The sequence below is a fragment of the Musa acuminata genome, chromosome BXJ2-7, assembly GCF_036884655.1.
Source record: "Musa acuminata AAA Group cultivar baxijiao chromosome BXJ2-7, Cavendish_Baxijiao_AAA, whole genome shotgun sequence".
In the NCBI taxonomy this organism is placed as follows: domain Eukaryota; kingdom Viridiplantae; phylum Streptophyta; class Magnoliopsida; order Zingiberales; family Musaceae; genus Musa; species Musa acuminata.
The window spans coordinates 1,710,057-1,736,964 of record NC_088344.1 but is presented as its reverse complement, the minus strand read 5'-3'; the positions used below and the strand labels follow the sequence as shown (position 1 = coordinate 1,736,964).

Here is a 26,908-nt window from a genome sequence, read left to right as displayed (position 1 = left end):
TATGAGGTTTATTATGGCATTGCTTGGTTAGGTTCAATCATTCAAACTTCTCGTACAGTAATTTACAGTGATTGATCCTCACCAATATGAGCAAACTTTTTTCTCGATTAAAGTTAAAGTCAACTTGATATTTCGATCTTTTCGTTAAAGAAAAAGGAAATATATTTGAATCGCGGTTTGCATCGATGGTATTCGTAATGCTCAATCATTAAAACCTAATGCATCGATTGAGATCAACCCGAAAGGAGATATATTCTTCTAAGTTTCTCGATCAGAGCATATGAGTCGGTACAGTCCAACAAGAAGCTCACCTTTCACTGGCTGCAGGAAAACGATGGCAGAAGCGCCCCTCTCGGATGCATTCACCACAAGCTATACAAATCACTAACGTGCTTGAATCACACTGATTCCTAGTAATTAATTCGCTGCAGGTTATTCGCTGGGAGTACACAAGACCGACAAATACTGGCCTCTCTCAAGCAGCGGAGGACCTCATCGGATGAGGGCCACTAAGTCGACAGCAGCTTCATGCTCGATGCGTCGAACAGCTCCATAAACCTCAGATCGCAAACTCTTGCTTTGGCAGCAGCAAACCGCTGGTACTCGTCGAATACCGAACTCAAGCACCACTTTTGTAGCTTCCTCAGACACCCTACGACGCAACCTGTTCGATGCTGAGCAATGGAGAGAGCGCAGTTTAGAACCCGATGTCTGTGCATCAGAATCATTTACTCTTCTCTCTTACTCACCTTTCCTCTTTTGCAATGGATAAGCAACGGGTGGTTTTTGGCATCTGAAGTAACAGAGACAGAGGTTCATGAATACAACATTCGATCGTACTTTTTTCCCAGCTATGTAAGTTTTACGTGTAATTACCGAGGACAACTTCGAGAGCCTCTCGAATCCTCTCTCCTGGGATGTTGACGAAGGGTTCCTGCCAAGATGAACTCCATTGATAGTGTCACAATCTAATTCGTTCCTTGTCGATCGATCACATTGGACAGCAAGAAGGAGTACCTTGCGACCTTCGATCCCAAACTGGAAGAGCCTGATACTGTTGGACTCGAGGAACTCCTTGTTCACCTCCGGGTATGGCTCCGGGCAGAGATATCTGCGGGCACAAACAAGAAAAGATTGGCGATCGGTGAAAGGGATCAAAGATCACGAATGTAGTTAGCGTTCTCCGCTCACACGATCGACCGGAGCTCGAGGGTCTCCAGAAAGCGGAAGTTGGTGGTCTCGGGGAACCCCGACCGGAAGACTCCATCGTTGACCATGGCAAAGTTCAGCGGCGGGACGAACACCCCCTCCGCCACTGCCGCTGTTACTTTCGAGTTGGGTGATCGATGACTGTTGCAGTCGTCTTCTTCGATCGCCTGCTGGACCACGAACTCCTCCGGAATTCTTGCCATCCCCATATCAACTGCGCCAAGCGAGGCGGTCAAATTTGAAGGCTGAACTCATCTGGCGATGCGTATACATAAGTCAAGGAAGAGGCAAAAGGTCGTGGTTGTTCATATTAAATATAACGAGATATAACCGAGAGAGTAGAAAAGACACAGTAATGAATCGTATGAATGGACTTTACGTTGGAAAGAAATGGTCGTAGTTGCAGCTTCTGGACACAGAGCTACCTGAGGTGGGTGCCATTTGAGATCTCAAGCGGGATCATCATGGGTCAATGTAGGAACTGAGGTAATTCCAGCAGACTATGTAGACCACCTCTTTGGAATCATCCACATCACGAGTGATGTAATGTGCTTCTCTATCGTTCTTCATCTCTTCTATTATTTAAAGGTATCATCATAATCTACAGGAATCATGCAGGTTAACTGGAACTGAAGTTGGGATTCGAGTAGATGCATGTTGGCATCTGATGACACAATACGCAAGCTTTATGCGTCTTGTGGGTGTCAAGTCACGCAGCAATAACGATCGATGAACGGAGGAGAGGGAGCCGACGAGTACATAATAATGGGCGGGTTAGGTGGAGGGTAAGCTATTCGATATTATACTGTACGTTTCAGTTCGAAACAGCAGACAGTGGCACGTCTTTTTGCCTTTGGCTCCGAAGGGATCAAACGCACATCCCATGGAATATCCGGCGATGCCTGCCTGCCGTGGAGTGGTCCACACCGTGATGCCACCATCTCGCATCGCCCTTTCGCCACGTTCCCGGCCGTCTTCTTCGCCCCGAGCGAAGGGTTTGAGTGGAACAAGTGGAGTGGGGCTGTGTGTGACTGCAGCCTCGCGTGCAATATAATATGTAATGACGGATGAATTGTTGGAATTTTTCCTTCATTTTGAATTATTTTTTTAAAAAAAAATAAATAGTTTTTTTATTATAAAACATCGAAAGTATATTTAAAAACTTAATATAAACCAATTGATATAATTTGAAGTAATAATTTTATGCATAGATAATCGAATTCAAATATGGAAGGCGTTGGAGCTGCTACCGTTCTTACCTAACGCGGCGGATGCGCGAGATTTGCCGTCGGAATAAGGGCACGTGGGGTGTGGCTATCATCGACTTCACACCGGACAATATAGCTACAACAGGAGCGGTCCCATTGATCGGTAGCCATCGACCACGTGCCTGCCTCCTTTGGCTTGACGTCGGCAGCGCCTGTTAGTACGGAGGCATGTGGGCTCCAAACGCCAACTGATGCGACGCCCACCGCAGGATCGATGGATTCCATACGGACTACAACTTGCACCGCGCTTCATCGTGTTTGGATGACCACTCTCGTCTCCTTTTGGATGCGTCGTCGCGTCCACTGGCCCTCCCTCGTAGTGGCCACTACCACGAGTCGTCCCTTGGAGATGATGCCATCCCTCGGAGACATCGGGAACGTCTCTATTCTATCAAAATTCCAGTGATTCTGATTTTGATTCTGAAACGGAAATCATTGATTTAGTTTCAATTCTAATTTGACCTATCGATTTCGATTGATAGCAATAAAAATAATATACTGCATCAGTTTGAACTCAGGACAATAGGTTTTAACACTGTTCCAACCTTGCTGAGTAAATATACTAACACTGTTACAACTAAAAGACGATGAGAGCATCCCACAACCTTGTAAATCCACCTTAACCTTTTAAGCAAAAGAATATTTATGCACCATAGTACAATTCATGATTATTGACTTCACATCTTGATCATGTTTTGCACATAAATATGACGGGCTCATCTCAAACTACATAAAATGCCAAGCATCATCAACCGATTTAATCGCATCTGCAAGGAAAAGATGAATCTGGTCATTTGTTAGTGATAAATTGTAAATATTAGATGTACGCAAACATGACAGTTGGAGATTTATCACTTATTTTCCTGTGTATTACACATCTTGACAGCAAGCAAACCGACATTATCTAATGTTTCACATTTTTATTTTTGATAAAATTTTAATATATCACAATAACATATAAAACAACAAGGAAAAAAAGATTTCCTATACTAATTTATAAACAACAATTAGGATCATATGTACATACTTGTGGTTTGAAAATCTGGAGAAAACTTGGAAAATATTTGTGGTAGAGTCCGTAGCCGGTAGCACAGAGTGAAGCAAAGCTAAGTTCCTTGAATCTGTTCTTCCACATGGAAATATGTGATCATGAGCACCAGGAACTGCTTCAACACAGACTGCATCTGCTCCAAATGATTAAGTTTCTGCCATGAAACTAATATCTTTTCCGTCTAGAACAAAACTTCTTTTGTTAATATATTTTTAGAAAAACAAGATCTCCATCATTCATCTTTAGCAGCTAAGTTTGCATTCATAGAGATTTCGATTTCTTCAAGGGAGCGTCCTTTTGTTTCAACTATGAAATATGTTGCAAATACTGCAGACATCAAGGAAACCCCACCGAAAGCTCCATACACAGGCCCCACACCAAATTTCTCCACCAATTCCAAGAAATATAACCCCACTAAAAAGTTGCAAATCTGAAAATTATGTGCAAGGCGGAATCAACATCGATACAAATTTGACCACTAGGATTGACAAGAAAAAGCTAAAACAGTTGGGCAGTCTTGGTTCCAATAGACATCTAATAGTAAAAGTGGCATATCATAACTAATTAGTCATATCAAACAAACAAGGGTTGGAATGTGTAAAGGTGTCATAACATGTCAAATCAAAGTAATGCATTATCCTATATGCTGCAAGTGGGTTAATTGGTCAGTTGTGTTAAACGTTTGGAATTTCCACCTAGCACTTGCAACATACTGCGATACAAGTTATTTCTAACCCTGCATGTAAGAAATATGCACAATGCTCACAAGCACATTAAAAAGGTTGGTAATACCGAATGATACCGCCTGATACGGGCGGTACATACCGGTCCGACGGTATACCGGTACGCGGGCCACCCGCTACCAGATAGAACGAAAAATAATAATAAATAAAATAATATATATATAATCTTATATATATATATATATATATATATATATATATATATATATATACGAGGTGACGTCGCCGAATCCTGGGAGAAGAGAGAGGCGACGTCGCCGAGTTATATTATATATATATATATATATATATACCGAACGGTATACCGCTCGGTATACAGTTTCGTACCATACCGAGCGAACGTCGAAACTCCGGTACGGTACGAAATTGCAGACCTTGCATTAAATACACATCAATATAAGAAATCCAAGATGAAGAAAGCATGACAATTACCAAGTGACTGACCAGAGTTGTCTAACACTATCATGTTCATAGTTCTATTAAGTGCAGCCACTAAGAAGCTAACCTGTGCATGTGGTACATTGAACAATAGCATATATTCCAGCATACCCTTCAAGAACAATTTGTATACCACAGAAAAAGAAAAATATTTTACCCTTGTCCTCTGATGATTATACTGTAGGTCACAGGCTAGAACCTGTAAAATGGATAAAGATATCATCTACAACACAAACCTGCCCCAGAATTTCTCATAACAAAAGGCAAGGTTGACCATAAACTACTTTGGTAGGTTGAACTACAACAAGTTTTCTTATGGTCTAAATTGAGTATACTTTAGGTTTATTGAAGACTGTTTATGTTAATTATCTTACTTTTTCTTCTTTAAAGAGAACTATTTTGATCAATATTGATACTAAGGTCTGATTTCAGGTGATAATATGATTTAGTAAAGTCATTTAGTTTCTGGAACTTATGTTTGGAGAGCTCTCTAATACATATAGATTAAGACTCATTTCCAATTCCTACAGACCGTAGAAAAAAACAAAACTAACAAGGGCAAACTACAAAACTCTGTTTTTATAGTAAGGACAAGTTCACACCTCACTCGACCCCTATGTGTCAGAAAAAGATATAAAAAATTGAATTTTCTTCCATGAAGTCATTCCAATACTTATCTAACTGTAACGCTCATAACAGGCAAACTACCTGCCATACAAGTGCACATAAGAAACAAAACATAAATTGCAGATGTATCCACTTAAACTTCAATCACTACAGAAAAAGTTCATAAGTTGAATCTAATACAAACTTCAGCACTCACAAGTCACAACAACTTTGAACATCTAAAGACCGAGAAGAAAGAAAAATCATTTGAATTTATTCTTCTATGAAAAGCTATATTCCAGAACACAATGTACGAGCAGAGTGAGAAACAAGAGCTCAAGGTGATTCATCAATGCATAGACATGACAAGCTTATGTCAGTATTTCGTCAGTTGGAATGTTTATCTACTGTTTGAAAATGCTAAAAAATATTTATATTTAATTTTCTGTCTACATGACCAGCAAAAGTAAATATTCTAACCATACAAAAGCATCATGGATAAACAAAGTATCATCCTTCATGCCAAAGATTGAGCAACAATTGGTTATATGGCAGCTATCAAGATCATAAAACTTACCCAATGTATCGAGAAGCTAAAACCCATTATCTTTGAACGTGATTGGTTAGAACTGAGCTCTGGGATAATAATACCAGTAACCGGCCCAGCACCTAAGGCAAACGTAAAGATGTACCTACATGCAAAGATACAAAATTAAAGAATTGAAATGAGACCAGCCAATGCTACAATCTCTAATAATTTTTGCTCTTTCGACAACAGTTTACTTTCTGGATACAGAGCTAAGACCAAACCTCTCATATAAATCGAACTTGTATAAGTATTTAGAAGGAAATAAAAATAACCATATACAAAGCAATATATATTATTATTTTCTTCTCATATTGTTTTTCTATATAATTGCATCATAATGAACCGAGTTAGAACATAAACTATATAATCCAAAGGAGCACAGAAGAGATTTTGTAACAAAAGGAATATTAAATGTTGTACATGATGGACTAGAATTATGCAAAACAAGATATGAAAAGAGAGAATGCCTCCTTCCTTTGGCTCAAGAGTTGTAACATACACCAGCTTTACGAATCCCTTTTACCAAAGATTTAGGAACAATAACACTACACATCAAAATGCCATAATAAATATCCACTTATTTTGTATTTACAATATAGTTATGTTATATTTTGTCTAAATATGTAGGGTATCCAAAATGTTATTTAGTGATATTATTTATCCTACCAAACATGCATAGTTTTTATGTTTTATTTTTTTCTTGAAGATATAAAAGTAGTATCTCGTACAACAATAGTTTACATCCCCATTCCCAAGGTTTAAAATCATGGTCACCTTACCAGATATGTAAGGTACTGGTGTACTAGGTGATATACTGACTAATGTGATGTGGAGACTGAGAAAACCTAAAAAGGAATTCTTATCATGCAGTACTGAACTATATGGTCAGATATTGGTCTTGGGTTGGACCAGTACATACCAATCAGTATGTACCGGTCTGATTAGTATTTGTAACCTTATCTGGTCTGATCAGTAAATTACTAGTCATCACTAGTGTGATTTATTACTTCCATCCATGAATTACTCTTAAGTTTTAGTGCTCTTTAAAATATACTTGATTCACACCGTTTTCCCCAAATTTCTCTCCTTAAGCTGTCTAAACCACAGTTTGAATCTAAAGATTTTCTTGGGCCTTAAAAATATAAGAAAGTAGTGAAGCATCAATCAAATGGAAACGAGTATGTACTCTTAAAGCCTTAACACATCCATTAGGAAGCCAAAAAACAATATTTGCTTTTCCCAAGTTTTGAGTTTCACCTTCAAAATCGCATACCAAAGAGAATACAACAAAAGAAACATTGTTGTCATCATGTTTTGAACACTAAGACATCCAAAGACCATAAGTGAACTTTCTGAATAACTTCAATATCATGGAAACATTGAGATTCTTAAATTAAAATAATTTATATTAAAGAAGGCTGAATGATTTAGGATATAACTATATTACTAAAGAGTTCAACATAACTTAAATTTTCTGTCAGAATCATGATATTAGATTTAAAATTAATTTCCTTTGGAGGAAAAGAGTGTACATACATCAGAGTTCCAAGAATAGACAATATGTGGCTAGATCCTTCATCCAATGGAACAGTAATAGCATAAACAATAAGGAACATTGAGACGGCCTGCATATAGTGAAGGTTTCCATGAGAAGCATGGTAACAATAAATACTTCTGTAAATAAAGAGATCATGATCTACCTTATTTTGTGCCAATGAATTTGTATCAATTGATATAGTTGAGATTCGAAATCTTACCGCCCAATATCTTACTACCATACCTAATACAAGCTTAGATACTGTTTTAGGCTCACCCAATATTTTGACATAGGATTGCTTTCAAGCAATACAAAGGTTTTATTGTTTTTATTATTTACTGATACTAACAACCTAGCAAACCAAAATTTAAAACCTTGACTAAAACACTTACTGGTGATCGTGAACTCAATTCTCCAGAGGATCCTAGGAAAAGGTGTTTGCCATGAATTATACATTTATTATATTAAATGATCTTTTAATTATGACTTTGATGGTAACTATGACGGAGACTTCAATTGCAGTTTACAACAATAACAACAAAAACGTAAGTCTCAACTAATTACAGTTTATTGTAGTTAAGTTCTTTATTTTCTTACATATATATGGTCTTGTTATTCCAATGTCTATTGCAGCTTTGGCCCCTAGTCTTTCATGACAAGAAAGGAAGAGAGAAAAAAAAAAGTTAATTTGTAAGCTGCTTATGTTCATATGTTAACTCGTAGTTCACATCTTTTGCCTTTTAGTGTATTTCTTGAACAAATAATTTAATGGTGAAGAAAAGGTTATTGAAACTTATTGAAGAATTTGTTATGAATTGAGTAATTGTGTTGTAATTGATATTTATGCATGATTTAGTTATCAGGAACATGATTATAAAAATTGAATGAATCATTGTTTGGAGGTTGCAGTATCCAAAAAGTTTTTACTTTTTCGTTTACTTTTGTCATGAGGTGGTTGAGGGAGGACATTGTTAGTGTATTAATTGATGGCTTATTTCATTACATTTCACTTGTAAATAGAGTGGTACCAGCTCCGATAATAAAATAGATGAGTTGATTGGATCACTAGTAAGCAGTGTGCAAATTTAGAAACGTGGGACCACGATGTGAAAACAAACATGTGAGTCTTGTTGTTAACAGTCAAATGATCGTAGTAGTATGTAGAAACAAAATTACTTTTATAAACATACTAATAGATTAAAATACTCCTTATCAATTATTTTGTAGCGATTGTAGTAGAAAGCTACACACCATTCCCAGGTAGCTTCCTATTAAAAGCCTCCGCCTTCCTTGATTATCCATCAGGATTAAAGCAAATAATGCCCCTAGAGAGTATGGATAATAATGAGATTTCTATCAAAGAGGAACCTACAAAACCCCAAATGTGAATAACAATATTTGTAACCTGCAAAGTTGGTCAGTCCAACAAGTAAGCTAGCCAGTGAACTACTAGTAATACCCACATCTTGAAAGGTCAAGGATGAGAAGTAAAGAACTCCATTTATTCCAGCAAACTGTTGAAGTATGAATAGAGATCCTCCAATAAAAGCAACTGATTCATAGGACAATACCCCGTCCAATTTAGAAACATAATAAAAATAATGAATAACCAAAGGAATATAATAATAATGAAATGTTGAAGAGCTGCTGCAGTCAGTTTTATTTTCTTGGTGATGAACAACACACACCTAGGTTTTTCTTGTTGGTTTCAAAGTATTAGTTTATCCCCTGTACCTTCATCAAGGTAAAATAAGTTAAATATTTGAGTCAATATACTTCCTGATTAGTAAAAGTGAAGCCAGCAAAGTTAACATTAAAGAGGGAACTGAATGCAACTCAACAAAATTTGTACTTCTAAGTTCAAAGATATATCATATGATACAAAGCAGGGCTATCAAAGAATTGTATCTAATCCAATGCAATCCATTTGAAATTAGGTACAGATTGAGTTCCGTATTCAGTGAACCAAATTGCGATCCAATTTGTTATTCTGTTCGCAATTGAGATCAGATGCGAATTGGGGTTGACATGCTCCAGCAGTCTTGACTCCTATTATTATGTATTTATAGCTAATGACAATAAAGTATTCTCCCACATCCAGACGTGCTACCAAGTGACCACCCAACAAGTTACTCATTCATCCACCTTAAACAGACACGAGTAGCTCTATCCAATAAGACTCACTTCCTCCCTACTCTTTGCGCTAAATATTACTTCTCAGACACATTCCATGGCAAGGATTAAAGACATCTCCTCATCAAAGGAACATAGAAGTCTCTAACGGGAGAAGCTAGGTGGATTAGAGTGGGCTATAGGACCTCAAGGAATATTCAACTAAATGGTTGAGATTCTTGAGAAGAATGTGAAAATATTAGATATCTTGTGGAGAGTTGGAAGGAGACTAGATCATAGACAGAGGACCTAAATCAAGGTGGGAGGTGGGCTGAAGGCCCGATGATGAAACAAGCAAAAGGCTTATGACGTGAAGGATGCAAGTTGCAGTGACTTCACAGAAGCTCCCCAACAAGGTGATAGGAGAGAGAAGAAATTCATCTTGATCTACCACTGGAGGCAATAATACGTGATGTCAACCGTTGCGGAGGGATATTTCGAGCTACTAGAGTGAAGCATGCAGTAATAAAAAACCACCCTCAATGTACCAACAGTGATGGATACACATGACCATACACTTCCCCTCTGCTCATGTCTAGGAAGGTTACGAGATCAATGAGAAGGCCTCTATGAAGAAGCCACGAAGAGAAAAAGGAACTTCTCACTATTGTTGGAGCTTCTCCCTCAATAATTCAATTGTTGTAGCAAGTATAAGATTATCAAATAAGGACTTCTACCATTGAGGAGCTAATATATAGCTTGCTTCTAGTGTTCAAGTGTGTTGTCCTGCTTTCAGCATGCTCTAAAGCTTTAATATTTTTCTAATATTATCTTTAAGTTAGTGTCCAGTAAAATTGTGATGCAAAATGTTACAACAAGCCATATGAGATCACAACACAGCAACATCTGTGCTAAGACACATTTGGTTCATCAAATCATCTTATAGATTTGACCTTTATACTTTCTCACTCAATACAAATTGATCTTTATCATTTTTTATCAATAAATGGAACAAATTTCTTGAAATTTGGGGTCGGTAGAAATTATGAGTCTGTCAATTAAGATCCATACTTTTGATCACCAAGATTTCTAATAGCTCTTTATGTTCATCTTGAATTAGTACAGAATGCAGCACTTACAGAGAGCAGCCCTAGAATCAACTGTATCAGGCTTGAATACCATACTTATGATATGTTATCTAGCCATATCTGAGCTTACCATATAGGACTTTTGCTGTAGGATCCCGACGATTTGGGATCATCAATATATATATCTCCCACCATGGGACACAGTTGAGTACATTTTCACTAACTGAACTTGAGAGGTACTAATCCGGCCGCCAACCAGTGCCAACACCATCAACGATTTTAATCCTTTGCCAACAAACATTAACAACAATCTCCTAAAATGTTTATAACTAAGCTGGAAAATGTTCTTCAACTCTTGTATTTGCATCCATATTTTTAATTATCATAATGTTAAGAAAAGCACTGGACTATAGATTCTGACCTTCAAATTTACTATGTTCAAAAACTCAAAGCTAATGCTATATATAGTATGTCCTCACCAAATGTATCTGCAATCTTTATAGTATTGATTTATCAACAGCTTGATCCAGATATAACATGAGTTGTTACAATCAAGGAATTATACAGCAGCTCCAAAATTTTAAACATTAACTTAATTTGAAATTAGGGCATTACCATGGTGTACCAGCATATTGGTTCCCAGGCACTAGATAAAGCACAGAATTGAAGTCCATGGTTACGATTATAATTTGACATGAATCAAATTAAGTTAATATTTAAAGGAAAAATCATGAATCAAATTAAGATTGATAACTAAGGTTTACAATTAAGAGTCTACAATTCTAGAATCAGTTACGGTTTGAAAAATATAGAAAAAGAACATGTACATTGTGCAATTATATTTTTTTCCAGCTTCATTGACCAAAGGGAACAAAAGATAAGTTGTTCATCAGCTATTTTTGCATAAACAAAGACAGCTTCTAGCTAATGCTTAACTTTAAATTAGCGATTTACCTTTCTTGTTGGGTTCCACTAAAAGCTCCAACCAGCTAGTTTTCTGATTTTTGACATCATCATTAATAACAGTTTCGATCTCTTCAATAGACTTCTCAACTTCTGACTCACCCCAAATTGTTTCTATAACTCTTTTTGTCTCATTGACTCTTCCAACCTAGACAAATTAAAAACTCTAGAAGGAAATTGAGCAAAATTCAAACAAGGAATTAGTTTTTTGCATAATCTATATTACCTTGTAGAGCCAGCGTGGACTCTCAACAGCAAATTGCATGCCAAATATAAGAATAAAGCCAGGAACACAAGCTATATATAGCATTATTCTCCACCTAAGAGATGAAAATTCAGTCATTTGAGAGATTGGCATGACAATGTCATTGGAACAAGCAATGAAATTCATATGTACACATGGATAATCAAGTGGACATGCTTGGCGATCATACTTAGAAAACAATTTCGATATATTATAGATGAAAATGGTACTACATGAACAAAAAGAGTAAAATTAAATGTGAGTCCTTTTTGGCATATATTTCAAAGCTGGTTGGCACAAGTCTATGCATGAAACCCAGTCTCAGCTCTTTGAATGGGCCTGAAAGGAGCTCACAGCCTCAAACTAAAGCACGTTACCAGAACATTTTGTCTGCTTCAGTTGGCCACAAATAAAGATATGCTGACATTTTCAGAACTCCTAGACAGAAAAAGAAAATGAGAACTAAATTCAGTAGTAGTTCTAGCATAATACCTGAAACAAATCTGATTTGCTGGCTTGAACAAACTACGTTAACTGGTTAAAGTACAACAAGGTTCTAAAATCTGGTTAAACTGCCAGGTACAGTCCAATTTTCACTGGTCCATCATCGGGTCCAGAACAAAACTGGGCGGGCTGCCCAGTATCTGACCATTATCACCCCTCTGCCAAGCAATAATGTTATCTCAGGTTACAGGATCCACCAATTGATTCATTAGAATCTTTTTTAAGGGTTTTCCTCTCATTTCTTCACCCCTCTCAATCTCTCTCAGTTCTGCAGCAAACACTCTCAATCTCACTCTTCAATCTTCATTTCTCTCAAATCCAAGGCTAATATCAAGAAACTGAAGATTCATTCTCAAGAAACATCTCATTTTTCATAGGGAAAAAAGGTAAATCCTTGTGATTCTTTGTCCTTAGAATCATAGAAGCCACATGCCCAAAATTCTTGTGGACCTGTTTAGATCCAGCCTAGATCCTAGATTTGCAAGGGCCTTGCCTAAATCCTTGAAGAACTAGCCAAGATCCTTACTCCACATACTATCAATCTCTCACAGTCGCATCACATTAAGGAGAGCTGAGCAGCAACCTTAATGTGGTTAATCAATCCCATTCAAAACTTTACCAATCCAACTCTTTAAGTCTAACTCAATGTTCCCCAACCTGGTTTCATAACTCACAAACACTCAGCAGAACGAACTAAAAAAAACATAACAAGGGTAAATTGGCTCTAAAATCTTAAGGGCAGTCAAACTAGTACGAATATGCTAGTCTTGCCCTCATTCATCAATTAAGTGCTGCAGTTTATTAACCATACTACTCCATTAGACTGGTATACTGCCATTTTACTACCTGAATATAGCTCCAAAATGATAATACCAGTATCACACTAACCAATGCATACCAATTCAAGGGATTTGGAGCTAGTACTGTAACAATATTTAACTCCTAGCCCTCCATACATTTTATTGGGTTATCATGGTCACGAAGGAGAAACAAATCTTATAAAGTGATTACCTTTGTAGGATGTTTGTAGTTACGTGGGAAAAATAAATAAGCAGGAACCTATATTCTTAATCAAAATCAAGAAGAAAATGAAATTTAGGGAAAACAAGTTGTGTACTACCTCACTTCACCATCTATTTACACTTAAAGCTACCAAGGTGCTCATGGAGTTTCTCATAAATTTTCTGACGTTGGCAAAGTGATATGTTAAAGTTACAAATTAAGGTCATTACCTCATACAAGACAATTCCTAGGAATGTTCTCATTTGAGCATATCTTTATCTGCATCTAAAATAGCAATCTTTTGTTCAAGATGAAAAAGAAATTAAAAAATGTCCCTCAAATTTCTTAATTGCCCAAGGAAAGGCCATTCATGAAAGGAACGTAAAGTTAACCAAATAACTCTTATGAATGAAAGAAGACTTCATGAGGCAAAGTGTCACCTGTCTATTCTCTCTTTAATCTAATCTCTGTCCCTAGAGAATCTTTCTACAATCTCTAAATAGATTTAATTTAATTTTCTAATTGTTTTAGCTTTGACTATTGCTTACTGCAATATGATTTTCTCCATTATTAAGAATATTTTACCATCACTTTTACAACTTGTCACAATTGCTAAAATTCAATCTTTTTTTTTTTATGCATGAGAGCAAATAGTAACAATATTTAAATCATAACTTCCATCAAGGTCCACCATCGTATTGCAAGCAAACTTTTCATTTTTGTCACCTAGAAGGCAATGGGCTCACCAAGTGATAATAGGATATGTAGCTGTGTTTACTTATTTTTGATAATAGGATATATAACAGAAACTACTAACTTTCCAATGGACTCACCGAAGCCTCACTATTTACCAGCATAACTAAGAAAATAACACAGTAAAACTAGATTTCCTTATGTTGGAACATCGTGTGCCAGCCAACAATGAGCACGATTCATGTCATTACACACCATAGTATTCCAATGCAGAAATGCATGCTTACTGTTAAGCAAGGTTAGTAGTTTCGTGTATGGGTCACACTGGTGTACCAATACTCAGTATAGAGGTTGTATCAATGCTCGGTACACTGATACATACCAAGTTTAAAAAAATAAAAAATGGAAAAAATGCCCAGTACAGAATTGTATCCATCCTTTACTATACAGCATCGGGCATATACTGGGCGGGACAAACATACGGCCAATGTCTTGAAAAGCCTCTAGGGCGCTAAAAGGGCATGGCAGGGAGAGGTAGGGATGGAAGTATGTTGTGATTAGTTAGTTTGGCTGAGGCAACTATTCCAAAAGGATCAAACCCATATTGAACCCAAAGTCCATTCCCTCAGGCACATGCCAAAGTCGCCCAACTCCTAGGCTCACACCCGAGTGGCACCTCCTAAAACGCCTCGACTGGACCTGTTGCAAGATGCTCAACGCTCGCCTTATCTTGTCCGAGCGCCTGAGCATCTTTTTGAAAACACTGCATATAGCACAGTACAGCTGGGTTTACCTTGGTCTATACGCTAGTAGCTTGTCTGGCTAGTAATTAACTCTTGTACTGAACCATACTGGATGGTATATTAAGTATTTAAAAATAGAAGAGAAAAAGTGAGATGACGAAGGGGATGCTTGGCAATTCAGGCTGGGAAACCAATATTTGGTTGGGGCTACTTTCAAGGAAGGTAAATTGATGGGATAAGTTGCTTCAAAATGAGCTAGTGATCCTTACCCCTAGGTTCTAAAGAACACAGATCAGATTAGCTGGAATTGAACATGGATGAGTAATGTATCAACCAAAAAATTATGCATCAGTTCGAAGAATTTCAGAAGCCAAAGCACTAACAATGCGATACATACTAAGCACAATGACAGAACACCAGTGCATATCATCCATGAATGGAGCAAAACGAAGTCAAAATATGGTCTCATTCGAGCATCAGACATGCAACTATACATACCTTCATAACTTCTTTTCACTTTCTTAGGCACATTCGACAAGATTATAACTTTTGACAAGGTCAAACTGATTGGTTTTAAGGTGATGCATAGCCATACAAAGGAGCGAAAAATGACATCTGACAATTATTTTATTTGTTCATTAAAACCCAAAGCATGTTTGTTTATGTTTCGATAATGGTGAGTCCAACATGAAAAGCATACAGCAAACTGGATCCAGTTTTAAGCCTTGATTCTTATCCTCAATCTTCAAGTCACTTAAAAACCAAATAAACTAATTATTTTATTTGAGTGCAAAGACAATATCCACATATTGTACTATAAGCAAGAACAATAAACAAAAAATATAAGTTTAAAGCAGACAATACCAAAACTTTGTATGATAGTAGATTAACCCCAGTTTGTAAATCCTAACTAGTTTATAACATGGCAGCATCAACAAAATTGGGTACAACCGTACAAGAAAGATGACACACCAGTGAGGATCACTTTCAGAAGGAATCCCTAAAGCAAGTGATGCAATTATACCAAGACAAGTCCCAATTTGACAAAGAGATCCTAGTGAACCCCTATATTTTGTTGGAGATACCTGCATCACAGCACATCATGAATCTACACTGATATTACAGAAGATAGAAAAGGCTTCATAGCATGATCATCATACATTTCAGACATTTAACACACTTAGGGTTTTTATTTTTTGCATCTGATGACTCTTTTGGTTGAAGCCTTGAACGAAGTACAATGGCTATGACTAGTATGTGTTTGTCATGTTTCAAACAACTAAGAGCAATGCTCGTAATTACGACAACTCAAAGCAACATGATAAATTGTATTGTTTCTCGTTTCAGGTCTTCATTAGTAAAATTTCAAGCTTAAGATTTCAATCCAACTTAATTTGCTGTATTGTCACCTCTGATATATAAAGCGGTACAAGGACAGTATTTGTACCAATCCCAAGGCCAACAAGAAATCTTCCCCAGAGCATTTCATTCAAATTATGAGCCTGTGCACTGCAACAAACAAATACCATCATCATGACTCATGTAATTATTGGTATATGAAAAGATACTAATGCAGATATAACTGTTAGATGCAATTAAATAGTAAGACGAACTCAGGAATAAAAAACAAAAGGAGCATTGCATTATGAACAATTGAAATTACTTGGTTTTCTTTATAAGCACAAAAAACCTGACAACCCATACAAAATTCAAAATGAAATACCAGGGTTCTAATGTACAAGCACAGAGTGGTGAAAAGAACCTTAAAAGTGCCCCAAGAATCAACGGTATTGAATCAAGTTGAAAAGTGCGCCGAGAACCAAATTTGTCGACAAAGGAAGAAACGCCTAAGCTTCCAATAAATGCCCCAGCAATGAATATGCTCACCACAAGTCCTTCAAGAAAAGAGTTTCCTTCAAAACCAAGTTCATGTGCTATAGCTTCAATAGGACCATTCATCACCCTGCAAGGATACCTCCACTTCAAGTTTTGCAAATGACAAAAGAAACCAAGTCGTACATCATAATTAAGCAGAAGGCAGTGAATAAAAACACATGAGCTGTTATATGAAGTAGTGATAAAAAAGAAAATTACAAACAAACAAAGCTTACAAAAATGTCCCATGGAAACAACATAAGAATGTTGTGAATGGTCCTTTATCCAATCTGTCAATTGCAATCTCAAGATTAATCAAAACAAGCATGGTATAGAACTGTTTTATATCTTAATAGATTCAACACCCCAAATTATTTATGATCACAAACTCTTTCCAAGTTGATAATTGATTCATAAAACAAATTCTATGATATTTACTAGGACATTATTTGACAAAGCATACATTATTACAGAGTAAATTCAAGAATTTTGAGCAGATGAGTAAGCGACTTGCAAAATTTTGTATGCAGAGGTTTTTATCAGGCTTCTACTTCCCCTTGAATTAAGTAGAGCTTAATATGGGTGAAAATCCAATTAGTTTTCCTCTGTAACACTTAGCTTAGTATTCAATGCTATTGGAATTTATAGTGATTCAAGAAAACAAAACTTTCAACTCTTATATCAGTTTGTTGTCCTCATGTTCTACTTTCATTAGTACCATTTTTTCCCCTTCAACTATTAATTAGTCGCATGCTGAATATTGAACATGTTGCTAGAGAACTAATGGTAACATGTTATCAATGTAGTGATATTTCACAGAAAAAATAGCAAAACAAAAAGAGAAGGTTCATTGTGAAAGTAGAACATAGCATAAGAACCTCCTGAACTAATTAAACAACATTAAGTGTGATATAGGTCCCAAATTTAATGTCCCTCACATAATGATGCCCCCAATGCCTCCTACAAAGGTCCCATCTTAACGAATCCTCCAATTGTTCTTTATCATTGACAACATAAGATTTTTCTAGTTCCTTTTACATAACCAGAACTACACAGGGCATGCGACACTCTGCAGAAACATAAGAATACATGTTATCAAAACAAAAGTAACTCACCCAATGTGATAACCAAAGAGGAAATTAGCCATGGAAGCGGTGAGCACGTGAGGAAACGACGGTAACCAACCAAGGTCCAAGCCTTCGGTCTCTTTCTGCAAATCAAACCTAACATCCACATCTGCGCCCTCGAAGACCCCTCAAAACTTCAGAAACGGTCGGAAATCGAAGAAAAATCCCACAATAAGAGAGCTGACCTGAGATTTGCGGTTGCTGGTCCGAATCGGACACGGGAGAAGGCGGAGGCTTGCTTGAGGCAGCAACACGGGTGCCTTCTAGAGGGGCTCGACACCTGAGATCAATTGAGCCCTTGGCTCTCCTACGGAGAAGGTGATGTAGGAGGAGGAACCTTGGTTTCGATGATCCGATGATTCCGGGGCACGGCGGATGGAGCACCGCCAAGTATCGCATTGTCTCAGTAGAAATGGTATTCGGTGGAGTTGGAAGTTGAGACCGCTCAAGCGAGACGACAAATCGTACTCGTATGGATAAAGATCAAATTAGGTGTTGGATATATCAAGTGAGTCTTCCGTGTATATATCCACGAAATTTTTATTTATATATAAATCGTCTTCGTATTTATTGGCCCATTTTTATGTTTCTTTTTCCCATTTTAAGAGGCACAATCGACACATTAATTCTCAATCATAATATTATTAAGATATAAGAGAAGGCTTAGGTCGACTTGTCAATATGATTTATCAAAGCTAATTATATATTATCATATATAATTAATTATTTTTAGTATCTTAATTTTTATATTTTTAAAAATTATATTTAGATCTGAAACATTTAACTTATTGTTCCAAAAAAATTTTAATTTTTAATCATGTAAAATTATTTTTTTACTTTATATAAAGATTTTAATATTTTATTTTTGTAAATATAGATATCTCAATATAATTTTTGAAAGAATAGAATCGGGATACTAAAAGGAATTAATTATAAGGGATAATCTATGATTAGCTTGATCCATCAAGATAAATAATTTCGTAGAAGGCAACATTAAGATTAAAACTATATTTGAAATACAATGTTAGAATAAAATGAACATGTTGCACTATATATTTGGGAAATTCAAATTTGAATATAGATGCTAGATGATAAATAAAAGTAAGTATGCATAATTCAATTTTTTTTCTTTGTTCTCCTAATTGATCGCAATGACGTTAAATGAGATGACGATTCAAAGCAAGATGTAACTTTCTATTTACTCGTAGGATTTGGATTTGGATTTGGATTTGGATTGTCCGGGAGATCATCTTAGTTCCTCTGTTCTTGAGAGTCCATATGTCCCTTAATAATGTATAGAATACGAACAGTTATCTCGAGCATAGGAAGTGTATGTGCCGAACAACACCGAAAGAGATGTACAAGAACGATGGGATGAGATGTATTCACCATGTATGGTTTTATTCTTGTTCTTTGTAGTATACTAATTACATGTTTGGTAAAAAAGGTTTCTTTTTTCTCTTTGCTTGCCCATCTTGGCATTTGTATTCCTTGATAGCCCGTGAGACGCCTCCCAAGAACGAGAGCCATGACGTTGTCTTCACGCTCGTCGGTGCGCGCTCTGAATGAATCAAAAAGAAGAAAGAATGAAGAAACGCTGTACCCATCTTGTCCAACCCTGCGATGGTTTGGTTTCCTAGGAGGAGGAAGCCGCCGGAGTTGACATTTCCTGTATTTGTATCTGTTGATCCGACAAGCGATGCAGCTTGGCGAACACGCCCACCAGCGGCGCGGTGTTGTACGTGCATGCCTCCGTCTGCATGTAATTCCCCCGCTGATCTCTGAACTTGTCCCGGGAGTCAGGGCCGCCGACGAGAGCCCCGGTGATCACGTTGGGGTTGGGGCTTCGCCGGCCGTACCAGTCGTAGTAGCCCTGCATGCACCCGATGAAGCCTTTGCTCCTCTTGTAGGACACGATCGAGGAGCCCCGGTGGTGGACCTTCATGGGGTACTTGCGGCCGTATCCCACCAGGTAGCTGGTGCGCATGGGGTTGGCGCCGAGGATGTAGTCCGCCTGGGATTTGGCGAGGGCGACCAGCTCCTGCGTCCCGACCGCGCCGTCGGGGCACTGCAGCTCACGTTGTTCCGCCTTGATCAGGTGGTCGGAGTAGACGCTGAGGAGGAAGGCGGCGCTGGAGACGTACTGCATGTTGTTCCACTGTCGGACGAATAGCATGCCGCCGGGTGTCCGGTGCACGTTGCTGCCGTTGTTCTCGTTCAGACAAGCGCAGACGTAGTACTCGGCCTTGGCTCGGTATTGTTGCGCTGCTCGTCTTTGCGACTCCGGTAGATCGCCTCCCTTGAAAAGCTGAGCAAGACCAAGTCAACACTTTTAGTTTTCCGGCACGGACTTAGAGAAAGCTGCTAAGTAATTTGTCGGTCATCAAGATCAATTAATGTGCTACAGCTCGTTCACCAACCATGTCTTCTAATCATCCGTATCAATCAATTACAGACTGCGAGAACAGTCAACTGACCTAATGCACAAGACACTTCTCTAAATGACATCTCAATCGTCTATAGCTTTTGAATAAACAATATATATAAATAATTCGATCATTTTACCTAATCGTTCGAATTAAAAATATGATGTGGACAGAAAACACACCTCCGTCTCAGTCCTACTCGTGCCACATGTGGCAAATGGTGAGCTGTCACACCATTATTAATGTCACGTTATTACTCTCGGCCTTCAATTTTATCTCTCCAACAAAACAAAACCGGTTGGGTGCAAATATTACGTGTCATTTGGCAGCGGTTCCGTGCTTCTTAAGCAAGAGAAAAAGGAACGGTGTGGATCCGAACCTTTATTTTAACGTCACGTCAACTACGAAACTACGTAATCGATCGAGCATAATTGTTTTGTTACACTAATTATAAAGATCCTAGCCATATTGTTCAAAGAGGAAAGGTCAAAAGAACGTGTCGGACTCGGTCCTTTGGGCAAAGCCGGTCGTTAATCAAAGTTAGTATAAGCATTTTGATTTGAAGTAAAAGGTCGGATGGGATATTAATGAGAGAAACGTGTGTGTACCAACCAACCTTGGTAGCCAGGATCTGAACGCCGGCGTACTTGACGTCCCAGCTAAACTCGGCCATCTCCCACCCGGTTCCTCCGAATCTATGGCCGTTCTCCACCGCGTACTCCAGGTACGCCCCCTTCCCTGTTGCCCTGTGGAGCCACAGCGCCGCCCACAGCAGCTCGTCCTCGTACCCGCTCCACGACGGGTAGTATCTCTTCGCCTCTCGGACGCTACTGTCGTACTTCCCTCGATACTTGTCAGCAAACTCAAACAGCTGTACATACACATACATATTCTATCAGAACATGGCCGATCGAGGGGAGTGACGGAGTATGCGATAGACGGGTGTCGTGTTATCGGTACCTGTTGCGCATGATGCAACAGGAGGTGTGAGTAATGTGGATTAGATTCCTGGAAGACGATGGACGCGGCAGCCATGGCCGCGGCGGTCTCTCCGGCGACGTCTGACCCCGGGTTCTCGGTGTCGATCTTGTATGCTTGCCGTGAAGTCGTCATGTCTTCCGGCCTTTGCCAGCAGTAATGATCGGTGTCGCCGTCCCCCACCTGAAATATCGACCATATCAGTCGATCAAGTGTCTGGAGGAAGAAAGATCAAGATGTGCATACCTCGACCCAGAGGACGTTGGGATGGGTGTGGGCTTTGATGAAATAATCAGTGCCCCACTTGATAGCCTCCAGAGCGTGATGGTACTCTCCGGCGGCCGCTATCTCGTCGCCGTACTCGATGACGCTCCACGACAGCATCGTGATCGTAAAGGCCATCGGTAGACCGAACTTAACGTGGTCTCCGGCGTCATAGTAACCTCCCACCAGATCTACCTACATGAAAAATCCATTAAAAGTGTGATTAAGAGGGGAATTAATTTGTATTAAGCTCATGTGGCAGGGTAGTCATTTTTCACTCACTCCTTGTTGAAGGCCATCGGTGAGGCCAGAGTGGCCGCGCCATGCGACGCGCTGGTTGTAGGGAAGACGGCCGGAGCGCTGGGCCTCGAAATAGAGGAGACTCTTTGACAGGGCGTCCTTGTAATCGAAAGCCTCGATAGCAGCGACGGGGAGGACAGCCCAAAGAAGAGCCACTAATTTGAAGGTGCACGTAAGATCTATGCCGCTTCCGCTCCGCCTCGAGCTTCTTTCAATTCTCTCCTCTGCTTTCATGCTTCCAATTACCATCGCCTGCAGCAGCAGTCGGAGAACGCAGAGGCCTCGATAAGGGGAGCAAGCGAAGGGGGGCGCGCAGAAGAAGAAGAAGCCCCTCTTTTGCTTCTTCTCCTTATTCCCTGACTTCCTCTGTCGATCGTCTCGTTAGCTCTGCCCACTTCCCTCCCTCCCTCCAAGGAGATCTTTTACACGTATATATGCATACACGGCTTGATAAGTCAAGGCAGGCCACTTACACGGAAAAGAAATGGGCAAACCACATCGACTCATTCAAGACGGTCAATGTTCAGTGATCAAACAACTACACTTAAATGGGACCTACTCTGGCCATGTCGTAGGGAAGAGGGAGGGCCACCATGACTCGTCCGGAGGCAGAGGGCAGACGACACAATCAACAGCTGCAATCCACGACTGACTCCGTGGAGGAGGAGAGGGGGGCGGGCGGGAGGGGGGAGGAGCAGGAGGAGTTGGTGAGCGAGATAGCGTCAGCAGGCGTAAGCCGATACGATAAAGAACAGAAAAGAATAGATTCGCCTGCGGTGCGAACCAGCAGAAGTCAAGCAAGCAAGCCCACATATGTTGATATGATGAACAAAAATCGAACACGTAAGGCGAGGAAGCCACCGCGCTTGGCTTCGTCGTCCGCTTACGCGTAACGCGGGTTTCGGATTGGTCGCAGTCATGCGTTTTGTTTTCCTTGTCGGTGCACCGCCACGTGCCTCTCCTCCGCCCCCGCCTTTGCTCGGCCCAAGCCTCGACCTTCCTCGCGTCTCTACTGCATCAGCTGCTTCACCAAAAACCATTTCAATCCGACTCGATCTCATCAAGGTAGGATTCTCAACGTTACATATTTTACTGGTACGCGAAAGTGATCGGAAAGGAGTTAGGTGATCCGGAGACACATGATGGCGAGACTAATTAAATGCAGCGTTGACACGATTCCATCAAACAGATTCGTCACTGTTGATCAACTTATTTTAGCACATTTTATAATCATTTTAGATAATTGTGCGTAAAATAGCACACAACGCAGTGGGTCATGATTTATTCACTTCATGTTATCATCTTTTAGTCTCTCAAACTTAGCTTAGTTGGGGTGTACCCATCACCACAAATTAAAAGGTCCCAAACGTTCGATGAATTCGCCGTTCGCCTCAACAAATTAATATATATATATATATATATATATATATTTATTTATGCAGATCTGGAACAAAAGCACGAAAAGGATATCGTGAGAACGAGGAGCGTAGTGGTTGAAGAAGACGACGACTTGAGGCGAGTTGGTGAAACAGAAGCATCAATTTTAACGCAGAGTTGGAAGATAATGGTGCTTCCTCCATAAGAAAATTTAAAAGCTCGGCAATGGGGAATTCGACCTCGCTTTCATCTCGCCATCGCAAGTGAAGAGACCCTCCAACAGCGATTGCATGTAATATATATATGGCTTCAGCCAATTCTTGCGTTGAATAGAATATATACTCCATGGATGGCAGCAGTAGAACATTAATGTACTCCATATGACGCCGGTTTCGAAAGCCAGCCACTGTATATATAATATGTATTGTTGAATTGGTCTGGAGGTGTGCGATTTGTGGCCTCGTCAAATGAGCAGCACCTCCTCCACTAAATCTCAACCATCCCACGCCGTCTTATCTGATCGATTTCATCCACATAGTATGCCCAGAAATGTCACGGTTTCTTCCGTGCGTAGTGCAGTATCCCCATCTCGTCTCCTCCATTTACCAAGTCTCCAGACGTCGTCGTCAGGTGCATCACAGGTGTTCGATCCTGAATTAGAAGCTGCATGCTTATTATGCTTTTCTTTTCTTGCAAGGAACCGATGCTGTGGATGTTTGAAAATTAGATACACGTAGTCTCTTCTCTTTTTCTCTTTGTTGGAGGTCAATCAATGTGGAAAAATCATTGTTTGCATGCAGATTTGACATGGTATATTATCTACCCGGTCCAACCCTAACTAATGTGATGTAGACCAATGTCACTTGGACAATTTTGTCACGGAAATATATTATTTTAATGGAATTCTTGAGCTGGTGGGTTTGAGAAGAATTCAATTTGATTCGGTCATTGACAAAAGCATCAGGACCCATTCCGATTTCTCTTGCCGGACCCAATATTCTTGTCCACAACCTTTACGTGTGATGGAGAATTGAAGTACGTGTGTAATCATCCCACGTCCGTGTACACGTTCGTATGTAGATAATGTGTGCATGCGCCAAGGTAGGGCTACGATGGGCTTATCGTTGTGTTAGTCATGTTCAATCCACATCGCGTCAGTCGATTCCTAGCCAGGGTTTATCCATTGAGCTCCACTAGCTGAAGTCATCTTCTACGTATATGCTCCCAAGGAGAGTGGTTGAGTTCCTGGAACCTTGTCATCTGACGACTCTAGGCTTCCATGGAGGGCATTTCACGAGTCATGATGGAACATTGGTGATGTAAAATAAGAACAGACATCGAAAGCACCATCACACCTTACCCATAGAATTTTCTAATGTAAATGAAGAACAAGGTGTCAACCAATGTCTTCCAAGTCTTCGTTCGTATAATTCTCGAGTAATATGAATGAATGCTTTCACCACATGTTGACCTTATTCTATCGACTCTCAGTCGGCTTAGACATCTGCTTCGAGTATCATAAGCTTAAATCGAAGATGACTCCGATCGATTGCTTCAAAACTTAAGTTAGCCTTTTGGTTAAACGAGAGAGAGTAGAATGTTTGAGCCGAAAAAATCTCCTCCGTGTTGGTCAGATAATAGGTTTTTATACCCACACATGGGGGTTGATCGTACCCGACCTATTAATGGCCGTCAACCTCTTAAACGGCGAACCCATACCCTTTGTGCTGATACCGATCGTCCTCCACAGATCAGCGTCATGTGTGGGTATAAAAACACACATCCTTATCTCATTGGGGCAGTGTCGTACATCAGTGGTTGAGTTCGAGGCGTTGTGTTGATGTAATCTACCATGTCGATTTCGAAGCTCTTGTTGGCACCGATGTGGTTGTAGATGGCTGCCTGGGGGTATGCTACCAAATTATGCCCTATCACTAAGTATTCATTATCGAATAGTAATAAGGATGGGTTCGATCGTTGGGTTGTCAAATGAATCAAACTATAGAAAGAATAAATGATAAAAGTATATAGTGATTTGCGCAAAAATAAATTAAACAGTGCCTCCACTAGCTAGGGATCTAGCAAAAGATGTAATAAGATATGACGTTGAATAGGTTCAGAAGTGTACGATTATTTGTCGGCACACGTCAATAATTATTTTGGGAAGAAATTCAATTTACAATAAAATTTTGAATTTTTTTGATATTTTTTAAATTCAACCTCCTGATTTCCCATGTAGCATTAAAATTTTAAGTTTATATTTTGAAATCTAATCTCTATCGGCACATCTAATTTAGTTAATTCATTGTTATACAAGCCATGGATCTAAAATAACTAAATAATATTAACGTGTGAGCACGTCATTTAATATAATAGTATATAACTAAATAATGTTAAAAGCACAAAAAAATAAATTCTGAAATTTAGAGAAAAAGAAAGAGGGCATCTTGTAAATTTTGAGAGAAAAGCTTTGAGCTTCCACTTGCATATTCTTACGAGAGAGAGAGAGAGAGAGATTCATTGGAATGTTCTTTGGACAATGTCATACAAATTAGATTCACTCATATGTCAAACACTTTAAGATACTTATGAGTTTGTTCTCTTTGCATCATCTTGTCATAGCATCTGAGACAACTTAACAAATTATCGATACTTTTCTATCATACCACATTATTTTTCAACATAACGCCAGAGATGAGTTGACTCTCTCCAGAAAAAATGGTTTTAGAGGTATGAAACATACAGTAAGCACAAACCACATTATTTTTCAACATAACGCCAGAGATGAGTTGACTCTCTCCAGAAAAAATGGTTTTAGAGGTATGAAACATACAGTAAGCACAAACCACATTATTTTTCAACATAACGCCAGAGATGAGTTGACTCTCTCCAGAAAAAATGGTTTTAGAGGTATGAAACATACAGTAATCACAAGTCCTCCTGTGACATAGGACACCAGCTCGCCAACTTGCTAGAGATCAGTCTCTTCAAGAGCAGCAGGTAGGTGTTTAACAGTTCTCCATGCTCATATAATATAATATATGATGCTGCATTTCCACGTTGAACTTGCAATCTTATGAAGGAATTGCTTGGCTTTCTTTGGTCAGAGAATTTTTGGAGCTACAGTTTTGGCTCACGTAATACAGACGCTTGAGAGAAGGGTAGAATGAATTCTCGGGTGATCCACGTCTTCCGTTCTTCCCCCCTACACCCAAACGATCTCCTTCCTAAAAGCTTTTCACGTCATGCTTTATTATGGTCTACATTAGTCTAAAGAAGATGACTGCGAGATGATAGGCTTTTGTCTTGTTCTTTCAGCAGCCTTAGAGAAAGGAACGTGGTTTGTGAATCATTTAGAACGATTTAAGGATCGAATCGAGTTGAATCGATTAAAGTAATATAAGTTCGAACTAAAACCGATTCTCGATCTACCTAATTAAATTAGTTTAAAATTGATTAATTCAGTCTAATAAATCAATATATATTTTTTAAATAATTTAATATGTATATTTTAAAAAAAATCAAATTGAAATTTTAATCTAATTGCATCGAAAATACTATTTAAACCAATTTGATTTTAAAATTTTTAAAATTTTAAGAATTTTTAGACCTATTTGATTAATTGATTTGAATTGATTACAGAGTTAAGCCAGTAAAATCAATCGAATTAATAATTTTTAAAATTAAAATTAGAATTATTTATGAATTTCAAGATTAATCTAATTCCATTTTCTCACTCGGTTTGATTGATCCATCAATTTATTCGATGTT

General features: G+C 38.8%; 3 protein-coding genes across 5 annotated transcripts; all 3 read right to left on the bottom strand.

The window, feature by feature from the left end:
• Nucleotides 1–227: 227 nt before the first annotated feature.
• On the bottom strand, nucleotides 228–1,855 carry LOC135616557 (tyrosine-protein phosphatase DSP1-like). The gene is made up of 6 exons (XM_065115863.1): nucleotides 1,589–1,855; nucleotides 1,192–1,464; nucleotides 1,018–1,111; nucleotides 877–934; nucleotides 750–793; nucleotides 228–674 (listed from the first exon to the last, which is right to left on the bottom strand). The coding sequence occupies exons 2-6, from the start codon at nucleotides 1,416–1,418 to the stop codon at nucleotides 510–512; spliced, it is 588 nt and encodes a 195-aa protein (XP_064971935.1). The 5' UTR covers nucleotides 1,419–1,464; nucleotides 1,589–1,855; the 3' UTR covers nucleotides 228–509.
• Nucleotides 1,856–3,027: 1,172 nt separating this feature from the next.
• LOC135616558 (probable plastidic glucose transporter 1) lies at nucleotides 3,028–18,271 on the bottom strand. 2 transcript variants are annotated; one of them, XM_065115866.1, is made up of 13 exons: nucleotides 17,978–18,271; nucleotides 17,781–17,901; nucleotides 16,553–16,753; nucleotides 16,200–16,299; nucleotides 15,763–15,875; nucleotides 11,831–11,924; nucleotides 11,596–11,752; nucleotides 8,847–8,993; nucleotides 8,693–8,766; nucleotides 7,441–7,529; nucleotides 5,893–6,007; nucleotides 3,505–3,958; nucleotides 3,028–3,263 (listed from the first exon to the last, which is right to left on the bottom strand). In XM_065115866.1, the coding sequence occupies exons 1-12, from the start codon at nucleotides 18,189–18,191 to the stop codon at nucleotides 3,761–3,763; spliced, it is 1,623 nt and encodes a 540-aa protein (XP_064971938.1). In that variant the 5' UTR covers nucleotides 18,192–18,271; the 3' UTR covers nucleotides 3,028–3,263; nucleotides 3,505–3,760. The 2 variants fall into 2 exon arrangements, with proteins under 2 accessions (XP_064971938.1, XP_064971937.1); XM_065115865.1 differs by having other exon boundaries at nucleotides 3,028–3,244.
• An 880-nt stretch (nucleotides 18,272–19,151) lies between these two features.
• On the bottom strand, nucleotides 19,152–22,243 carry LOC135585016 (endoglucanase 7-like). Of its 2 annotated transcripts, none has more exons than XM_065115861.1 (5): nucleotides 21,743–22,243; nucleotides 21,443–21,655; nucleotides 21,179–21,379; nucleotides 20,835–21,089; nucleotides 19,152–20,100 (listed from the first exon to the last, which is right to left on the bottom strand). In XM_065115861.1, the coding sequence occupies exons 1-5, from the start codon at nucleotides 22,007–22,009 to the stop codon at nucleotides 19,429–19,431; spliced, it is 1,608 nt and encodes a 535-aa protein (XP_064971933.1). In that variant the 5' UTR covers nucleotides 22,010–22,243; the 3' UTR covers nucleotides 19,152–19,428. The 2 variants fall into 2 exon arrangements, with proteins under 2 accessions (XP_064971933.1, XP_064971934.1); XM_065115862.1 differs by having other exon boundaries at nucleotides 21,443–21,651; nucleotides 21,743–21,925.
• Nucleotides 22,244–26,908: the final 4,665 nt, after the last annotated feature.

What these genes read in the sequence shown, in the direction of transcription:
- LOC135585016 (XM_065115861.1), bottom strand. Translation starts at nt 22,009, where the DNA reads ATGGTAATTGGAAGCATGAAAGCAGAGGAGAGAATTGAAAGAAGCTCG. An exon ending in CCAACGTCCTCTGGGTCGAG is followed by an intron (nt 21,380 to 21,442) that starts GTATGCACATCT and finishes TCGATATTTCAG; the next exon opens with GTGGGGGACGGCGACACCGA. An exon ending in TTCAGATCCTGGCTACCAAG is followed by an intron (nt 20,101 to 20,834) that starts GTTGGTTGGTAC and finishes GGTCTTGCTCAG; the next exon opens with CTTTTCAAGGGAGGCGATCT.
- LOC135616557 (XM_065115863.1), bottom strand. Translation starts at nt 1,418, where the DNA reads ATGGGGATGGCAAGAATTCCGGAGGAGTTCGTGGTCCAGCAGGCGATC. An exon ending in CTCGAGCTCCGGTCGATCGT is followed by an intron (nt 1,112 to 1,191) that starts GTGAGCGGAGAA and finishes TTGTGCCCGCAG; the next exon opens with ATATCTCTGCCCGGAGCCAT. An exon ending in TCCATTGCAAAAGAGGAAAG is followed by an intron (nt 675 to 749) that starts GTGAGTAAGAGA and finishes TCCATTGCTCAG; the next exon opens with CATCGAACAGGTTGCGTCGT.
- LOC135616558 (XM_065115866.1), bottom strand. Translation starts at nt 18,191, where the DNA reads ATGCGATACTTGGCGGTGCTCCATCCGCCGTGCCCCGGAATCATCGGA. An exon ending in AGTGGAACCCAACAAGAAAG is followed by an intron (nt 8,994 to 11,595) that starts GTAAATCGCTAA and finishes CCTATGAATCAG; the next exon opens with TTGCTTTTATTGGAGGATCT. An exon ending in TTAGCTTCTCGATACATTGG is followed by an intron (nt 3,959 to 5,892) that starts GTAAGTTTTATG and finishes CATAATTTTCAG; the next exon opens with ATTTGCAACTTTTTAGTGGG.